General features: G+C 36.4%; 1 protein-coding gene across 1 annotated transcript; it reads left to right on the forward strand.

Moving 5' to 3' along the window:
• Positions 1-220: 220 nt before the first annotated feature.
• On the forward strand, positions 221-7,814 carry LOC110031431 (heat stress transcription factor A-3-like). The gene is made up of 3 exons (XM_020734618.1): positions 221-881; positions 5,547-6,771; positions 7,330-7,814. Exons 1-2 carry the CDS (start codon positions 300-302, stop codon positions 6,711-6,713), a joined length of 1,749 nt encoding a protein of 582 aa, XP_020590277.1. The 5' UTR covers positions 221-299; the 3' UTR covers positions 6,714-6,771; positions 7,330-7,814.
• Positions 7,815-9,188: the final 1,374 nt, after the last annotated feature.

Consider the following 9,188-nt stretch of genomic DNA (forward strand, 5'->3'; position numbering starts at 1 on the left):
CGTAGTATAATAGTGTCTAGTTATTCTTTTAATATAGGTTATATATATACTTATTTTAAATTAGACTTTAGATATTCCGGCATGACTGTTTTATGGCGCTAAAAAATATCTCATTTCTTCTCCCATAGGCAACAAACAGTAAGGCGGTTGTTTTCTGCAGTTATCATCCAAGCCTATAAATAAACCCCAAGCTGAAACAACCACATATCGCAACAATTTCTATCGCAAGGGTCGCTTGTTAGATTTTTTTTTTAATCCTCGGTCTGGTCGGTGCTTCATTTTCGTCGACTTTCCCATTCATGGACCCGAGCAAGACTATGCTGCCTAATCTGGTTCAAACTCCCTCCTTTCCTTCCTCTTGCTCTTCACCCCTGTCTCGCTCTCCTCCTACTTCCACCGCTTCTGCCTCCTTTGATGCTTCCTCATTTTGCTCTTCCTCTGGATTGATCGAGACCCAATATCCCACCATTTCTCAATTTATTGATTGTGCCGCCCCCTCCTCCTCTTCTTCTCAATCGACGCCATTTCAAGTCACCCCTTCTTCGTCATCCCCCACACTGGAACCAAAGTTAGAATGCTTGCAGGGTGTCTCTAACAAGTCACTCAATATTCTTTCTCCTTCCGCCGAATCATTTTCGTGCGCTGGAGTAGTAGTGGACATTCCAAGGCCTCTGGAATTGCTGTTGAGATCTCCGATTACTCCGTTCCTTTCGAAGACGTACGAGATCGTTAATGACCCATCGCTGGATCGCATCGTCTCCTGGAGCCCGGCTGGTCAAAGCTTCGTGGTGTGGGATCCGATTGAGTTTTCGCGGATAGTTCTACCTCGGCATTTCAAGCACAGCAATTTCTCGAGCTTTCTTCGTCAGCTAAATACTTATGTGGGTATCATAAATAGTTTCCCCAATCTGGTTCTTCAACATTTATTTGCAGCTATTCATTTGCTTGTTTAGTAGCTCACTGTTTTGGTTTATTCATTTGTTAATGTTTTTTTTCCCCCTCCTTTTTTGAATCTAAACATTGCCAATACTTTGAAGACGCAGCTGAGGACGTCTTTACTTTTTGATGATGTATATTATTATTTCCCTTCCCTAAATCACTCTCTTATTATCCGTTTTTTGTATGATGAAATTGTATTTCCTAGCTCCTTGTATTGTTGTAAGCGGTCTGTATATGTAATTTTTTTTTTGTACTTTGATTGAGAATAGTTGTCTGTAACACAAGTGAATGAGCTATGTAACGAGAGTGAGAATGGTTGTTTTGAACACAAATAAATGAGCTATGGAACAAGTGTGTATTCATGTAATTTCTCAAATCAACGTGGACGGCGTGATTCCAGTAACTTCTACAGTGGCAGTGTCATCGTCTGTCCCGCTGTTGACTGCATGAGTAGCTCGATGATGGCATGATGCACGAAATTGATGCCGTTGATTACTCTGTGGATAATGGATACGATCTTACCGGTAAGTGGTAAAACTTATGACGATGCAACCACTTATTTGCCCATACCAGGTTCTCTTCTCTTCGCAGTTGTCTGCCCATACCCTTATCCCTGATGCTTTTTCTTACTGTACATCTTACTGGACTGTTACAGTACTGTGTTTAATTTATCTGTTCAGTGGGAGCTAATGTATAATTCATTTATCATGCTTATAAAACCTGTCCTGATAGATATATTAGATAAGTCGTTTTTGTTTGAGGTGTTTCAGTCAATTACTTTGGGACCTGATAATGGGCTTAAACATGCTATGAGATAGGATAATATCACTCTTTTTTGAACGTAGAAATATTATTCCTAAAACTGTTCTACTTCAAAAGTTTTCTTTCATTTTGTTCTGCTTACATAGAAAGTGGTAAAATCTGTTGTTGAGAATGAACAAAGCAAAATAAACTATTATTTCTGCAGGTGAAGAAATCCTAGTGTTCTTTTTACTGAGGCATGAAATTCATAATAGATCGTTGATATTAATCTTCACGCAGAAAAAGTGATAGGTAAAACTTTATTTGGAAGCGTTTCGAGTACTTTTTTAGTATCAAGATAATTACATATATAGTGGAGTCCTGATTAGTTGCATTTGAGTGGTAGGCAAAACTTTATTTGGAAGCGTTTAGAGTAGTTTTTTAGTATTTAGATAATTTATTTGTACAGTGGAATCCAGTGGATAATTTATTTATCCTGCTGGAAAAGCCCAATGTGGGGAGATTTGTTGCATTTTTTGTCTTTATATATTGTTTTCCAGACTTTTTTTTAATGAACTGTTAAAGGAGACTGAAAATGTGGCCCAACTTTCTGCAGGGAAATTCGGCCATTCACAACTTTTTCTTTAGTATATATGAAACACAATCGTTTTTATTAGAATTGATTTTTTTTTATTGAGGATATATCTTTTTCTTTTTTTTCCGTTTATTGTTATCTTCTCTTTGCAACATATAGTCAAGCTTCTTCTATCATGACCAATCATAAAATAAAAATTTAGCATTTGACGTTTTCTACCGCCATATCAGAGATGCAATCCCATGCGGCTCTGCTCTATCTTAATTCTCTCTCCCTATTTCTTAAAATTCCTCCCAAGACACCTAAGCTGAGAGACCTAACTCCTTCACCCTGACAATATCTCTTCCTTCTCTAAAACTGCTACAACCACCTTCTTCCTGATACAAACTAATTCATCTGAAAAATTAGCTCACCGCATTATACCGCATCATTATTTTTTCCATCTGTCCTAAGTTCTCATAGCAGCATTTCTCTTGGCTGCTAGCTTCATGTATGTTGTCGCCCATTGTCATGTACCTGACAAATCTCATTGATCTCCTAACTCCAACTTTACCACTCCTTAAACATTGTGTTTATGCACATCCATCCGTACTGCAGCTCACATAGCTTGTCCAGCCCCTCTGCTTGCTAACTTTTTGGCAGTTTCTTTATTGGATAGCCATAGGTCATCTCTTCCGTCAAGTCACTGCCAATCATCTTGAACAGCGATTAGTTTTCCTCTCTTTCTAGCCAAAATCATCGCTTTTCTCATTCTGTTGATTTCTTCATTTTCATCTCTTTTTGTCACTGTTATTGGATTGCTATTATTAGATTTTTTGCTCCCAGCCAAAATCATCGCTTTTCTCATTCTGTTGATTCTTTCATTTTCATCTCTTTTTGTTACTGTTATTGGATTGCTATTATTAGATTTTTTGCTCCCATAGTTGTATGCTTCATGCATTTCTAATGTAAGTTCCTTTTCAAACTTTAATAATCACACCCAGTAATCGCCTCCATTATCATTATCTGTCTCCTTGTTTGCTGCTCCTTGGTTGCCACTTTATTTTCAAACTCTAGTTGAAATACGTTATGTATCTGTGTACGTGTGTGCGCAAGAAATGCAGCATTTGATGTTTTTTTCTCACCCCACCCAATAGGCATGAATTGTTATAAAGCTTAATTGAGAACGAAGCAAAATGAACTTTTTTTTTTTCTTTTTTTTTTATATAGCTTGAGCCAAAGATAGCCAATGAAAGCAGTATGATAATGATTTTCATCTGGAAGTGATTAGTAAATATGGTTTGTATTCTTCAAATTTTAACCAAGTTTATTTTAAAAAATGATTGTTTATGCATATTAAAATGACAAAATTACATGTTAGAAGAAACTGAAAGAACAAAATATGTGAAATTATGATGGTGTAAATAGGCTTTCAGGATCTAAGAATGCACATTCTTGAAGAGTCAGGTTGAACTCTGTCGCTCCAATGAAGAAAGCATTGAGTGGGAAAAGTTATTTTAGTTTGTTATAATTATGCAACATCAAGGGATCATATTGATGTTGCTTGAAAGCCTGCCGATAGGGAGTATGTGTATTGTTTGGTTTGTTTTCATATATTTAATGGATCCTGGACAAAATATTAATAAGAGGTGGAATAGAAAGTAGAATGTTAAAAACTTGATTGCTCGAATGTATTCAGTTGTGTAATGAATCTCATTATCTAAATATCTTTTGTGTTAATAAGACTTTGCTTTTTTTTATTTTATTCTTTTGGTTATAACTAACCTTTTTTAACTTGTTGTTTGGCTTTCTTTTCTTGTACACAGCATATTACTTCTTAACCATAACTAGGTACTTTAGCTATGCCTTAATGCTACTTTTGGGATGTTTCCTCTATTTCATACCCTTGTCAGCATTTAGCTTAGTTGCGATTAACGAAACCTTCTACTGCCCTGCACAGAAGTTTCATATTATTTTGTGTGATCTATCTCGCTCTGACTCTCTTATACACACACACACACACACACACACACACATACACACATTAAGCATGATACAACTTAAACTACCTGTTGCAATCAAACACCTCACCTATTTCAATTCCTTATGATATTAGGATTAACAGATAGCTAAATGACTCTGCTTGAGCATTGAAATACTCCTTTTTAGGGATCAGGGCATCAAAGAAGAAAAGAACTAGCTCCCATTGCTTTGAGATTCTTCTCCTCCCCCTTCCTGAAGCTTGAATTTTTCAGAGTTGGCTTGCAAATGAACTAAAGTCACTATTTATCATGCTAATATCCAGTTACCTTTTTTAAAAAAAATGTAAGTTACCATTGATTATGCAATATAGTATTAGCCAAAAAAAAAACTTTTATTTTTGTGTGCTAGCTGACCTGCTTATCTCTACATGAAATTATGACCTCTTTTAAGTTGGCACTTCTCATACCTTTTCATAGCAATGATTACTTTGCTTCTTGTTTTGTAGCAGAACCCTACTGTTCATTTGGAGATATATGAATCTCTAATCAGTTTGAAAACGCAGTTTTTATGATATAGTACAGCTGCGAACCAATTAAAAGGTTGTCAAATGAGTTCATGACAGAATGCAATGCTTTGTAAAATCATTGGTCTACGCTAGGCAGAGTTGATGGCAATAGTTTATGTAGTTGTCATTGCAGATAAATATAGATTTTAGATTTTATTTTTTCTGAAATGCGTACATTTTGTTAGAAATGGTCTTTATAAAGGTCATCATACTTCCAGTTTTTACTGAAATTTTCATTGTTTTTATGACTATAACTGGTATTAATCCATCTCTGTCCTCGCTTCACCGTGCTAAGTCATGCCATTTTTACAATCTATTTAATTTGAACGGCTAAATGTACATGTTATAAACACTGCGTGATAATGATCCTTTTCTCATTTCTTGACAACGCTCGATTTTTTCAATACTGCCAGCTGTGCCGAGTCAGTATACAAACAGAACAATGTGTTCACATTTTGCGTTATTTCATTGTTCTGTATTTACATTTTGCATTATTTTATTGGGACATTTACATACATAGCACACAATACTTATGTATTTACATATCTCACACCTAAATTTTCATATTTACACACATTGCCATTCATTTGTGCGCATGTATTCAAATTGCAGTTTATTTCAAGATCTTTAGTTTTTAGTGGATTTTTATTGTTTTGCAGTGGTGCCTTTCTGCCTACTTTTCTACTGTAGAACCCTCTCCTGTCTTTTCCAATACCTGTTGTTAACTTAACAAAGACATTTTAGGGTTTCCGCAAGATTGATGGTGATCGATTGGAGTTTGCCAATGAAGAATTCTTACGTGGTAAAAGAACACTGCTGAGAAATATAAATAGACGGAGGTCACCTCGCGTCCAGCCTAAAGTTCCATTTTTAGGTTCTTCAATGGGGATGGAGCTTTTGGGAGTTGAAGATGAACTTCAGAAACTGAGAAGCGAGAAGTATATGCTGATGCAAGAGGTTTTGAAAATGAAACAGGAACACCTTGTGACCATTAAGGAGATGGATAATCTGAATCGTAGGTTGCAATCAGCAGAATTGAGACAAAAACAAATGATAGCTTTCTGGGTCAAGGTGCTCCGAAATCCTGTTTTTTTGATGCAGCTTAAACAGTCCAAAAAACTGAGAGAAATTTCTTCTGTGAGGTCGACAAAAGCATCTCTCGAGTACGAGCAGCCTAGTGAAGATTGTATGAACAAGTCGAGAACACGGCAAATTGTCAAATATAGGCAAAGCTTTTGCGAGCCGGATTCTATTTTTGCTCTTCAAGATTTGGAATCTAGTTCAGAAACACAACAAACTGATCATCTTTTGCAAGCCATGTCTGTTGAACGTGGTCCTGTTCTTATGATAAAGGATGGAAGCTCCAATAAGCCACTTGAAATGACAGAACCATCTTTTAACCAAAATGCTTCTATCAAGTGGAAAAATATAATGATTTCAGGGGAAGATGCTAGTCTTGGTTCAGCTGACTTCTATGTATCTTCACCAGAAGAAATGGCCAAGGCATCTATTTTTTCTTTAGGCAAGTGTTCTGCTCAACCGGTGCTGCAGATTGACAAAATTAATAGTAAAAGTGTAGGAGAAATTCAAGGTGATAAGGAATGCCATACCGAATACCTTGCATCAGCTGTCAATGTCGTAGAAGAAATTGGTTGCAAGGAAGAATTCTGGGATGTAGATTTTGAAGCTGGTCGTAGTTTTAATTCTGAGCATGATGTGAGGGACAATATTTTCTGCATCAATCCTGTAGTTCCAGGTGATGAAATTGGACTTTCTGAGATGTGGGATATTGGTTCACACTTTAATGATGGTTTTGATATTGACAAATGGATTGGTAGGGAATTTCTTCTCCTGCCGGATATGGATGAAGATGTTCTGAGAGACGATCATACAAAAAACTCAGGATCCTAGGTGTTCATATTTCTCATAGATCATCTGCTTTGGGGTTATATCTACGTTCATCTAATGAGTAATGATCATTACACGGATAATTTAGCGTTTATTAGCTATTCTAAGTTCTACCCAATTTATATGCTATTTTTTTATTATTAGAGTCATTTTTCATTTTGCATGAAAAAATATTGTGATTTAAGCTCGGTTTGGGATCGCTTTATTTTTTTTTCCATTTGAAAGAAGCGGTGGCGGGCTGGTGACGCTAAACTCGTCAGAAAGCTCGTCCCCGCGGCCCGCGTCCTCGACGGAATAATATCGACTTTGCCCCTCAAACCACATCTCTACCCTCGACTCTTCTACCCAAGCGTCTCGCGAAGCCGACCTCGAGCTCCATCGTCTCTTCTGCCCTACTGCCCTAGCCTCTCGCGAAGTCCCCCGCGGACCCTCTACAAGCGTTGATCTCTCCGTGGTGCTTCGCCAGCTTCCCCTAGCTGATTCGAGTGCTTCGTTTTCCCTTTTTTACCTATTTTGAGCACTTCGTTTTCCTTTTTTACATTGGTTCACCAATTGATTGTAAGCTCGATTTGTAAAGCTTTACTGTTCTCAATCAGATAGGAATTGTGCCATTGAACAGGTTGAGATACTTGAGCTGTTGTAGGTGGCCCAAGCCCGGTGGTATATTACCATTGATCCAGTTGAGGCTGAGATCAAGCCGTTTGAGGAAGGTGAGTTTGCTAATGGTTGAATCTTCATTCTTTAGAATACTATTGCTTTCCTGTTTCTTAACCGAAATTAATATTCACATTTTACTATCTTGCTCAAAATCGATATTATTGTTTTCCTCTATATTTGACGCTCAAATCTTGCTACCAAAAAAAGCCCCATAAAACCTTGCTAAAATCCTCACTCTTCTTCTCAAAATTTTCATATCATACTTACCCTTGGAAGAGATAAATGCATGCCGACGGTTCTTAAGTTCTTGCATATGTGACAGACAAATTTGCACCCTTGCTAAAACCTTCACTCCTCTTCTCAAACTCGGGATTTGACAGTTTCACTGGAGGACTTTGTGGCACGAGACATACACAGTTTGCATGCTAAAAACAATTTAATCATTTTATTAAATGTAATTTAATATTTCTTGTATTTTTTTCTTGCACTCTTGATACTCACTGTGAGTTGTGTATTTAAATTTTTGTTTTGTTTTGAAACGAATTTTTGTTTCTGAATTATCAAATATATAGTTGTCACATTTATGTTTTAAACAATTTTACTAAATAGGGGTAGAATGGTCATTTTTCTAAAAACAACTGACCCACAGCTATTTTCACAGAGCTGCAACAAATAGTCAGTCAGCTTCCCCGTAGCAGCTTTCTGGGGTAGGGAAGTTGCAGCTGCGTCAAACAGAGCCTTATAAACCTAAATCAAGATTGTGATTTATATTGCTTGTAGTTAATAATTATAGTGAATAGTTTTTATAAAGATTAAAATGATTTCACAACAATCTTTTATAATCTCGCAATTAATTTATAAAGATTAAAATGAACTAGCACTACTTATATCATAAACATTTTCTAAAAGACTTATAATGCAATATTTGTGCTTTGTTGACTTACAAAATTCATTCCCCGACCCCCTCTCGACATGATGAGAGTTCTCGCATGAGGTTTCCGATTAAATTTTTAAAAGACATGTCAGATTATAGAGAAGTCGTCACATCGAGCTTTTATCCTCATTTTGTGTGGACTTTAAGATACGGTGCTTGAGATTTCCTGAAGTAACTTTATATGGTTAATTATCCCTCCCAATAATAAGAAGTATTTTCTATTAAAACTAGCCATTAGAGAGTTGATCGCTTAGCATATATATATAAAGCTTTATATCAGAGACTCAAAAATTTTCAGCATGCTTCAGGTATGGAATTAAATAAACAAAAATGTCAAGTTTTTGCTAGCACTAATATTACTCAACATATCAAACATTGGATTACCCATTTTACTGGGTTTAGCCTTGCTTCTTTGCCAATCAAGTACCTTGGAGTACAGTTAATCAAAGGCAGGACCAAGAAAACTCAATTTAATGAAGTTATTGATCAGATCAAAGCCAACTGCACTGCTGGACAAATTCTTTCCTTTCTAATAGGGGGAGAATCACTCTTCTCAAAAGTACCTTGACTGTTATCCCTTCTTATGCCCTCCAAATGTTCACCATGAAGAAAGGTACTCAAGTTCTCATGGGAAGAATTTTTAATAAGTTCTTGTGGGTTGGATAGAAGAAACAATTCCATTGGCTACCTTGGCAAAAGCTCTGTAAGCTTCTTCATGTTGGAGGTTTGTGTTGTGAAGATTTTCAACACTTAAGATTTATAATTTTTTGCAAATTAGGGATAAACTTTAGGGCCCAAGGTAGTTTTTGGGCTCATTATATGATGGGGAAGTATTGCAGGTCTGTACACCCAAATCTTGTTATTAAAAAATTGGGTGATTCAAGAAT

Source organism: Phalaenopsis equestris, unplaced genomic scaffold (assembly GCF_001263595.1).
Source record: "Phalaenopsis equestris unplaced genomic scaffold, ASM126359v1 Scaffold000814, whole genome shotgun sequence".
In the NCBI taxonomy this organism is placed as follows: domain Eukaryota; kingdom Viridiplantae; phylum Streptophyta; class Magnoliopsida; order Asparagales; family Orchidaceae; genus Phalaenopsis; species Phalaenopsis equestris.

What these genes read in the sequence shown, in the direction of transcription:
- LOC110031431 (XM_020734618.1), top strand. Translation starts at nt 300, where the DNA reads ATGGACCCGAGCAAGACTATGCTGCCTAATCTGGTTCAAACTCCCTCC. An exon ending in TTCGTCAGCTAAATACTTAT is followed by an intron (nt 882 to 5,546) that starts GTGGGTATCATA and finishes AAGACATTTTAG; the next exon opens with GGTTTCCGCAAGATTGATGG.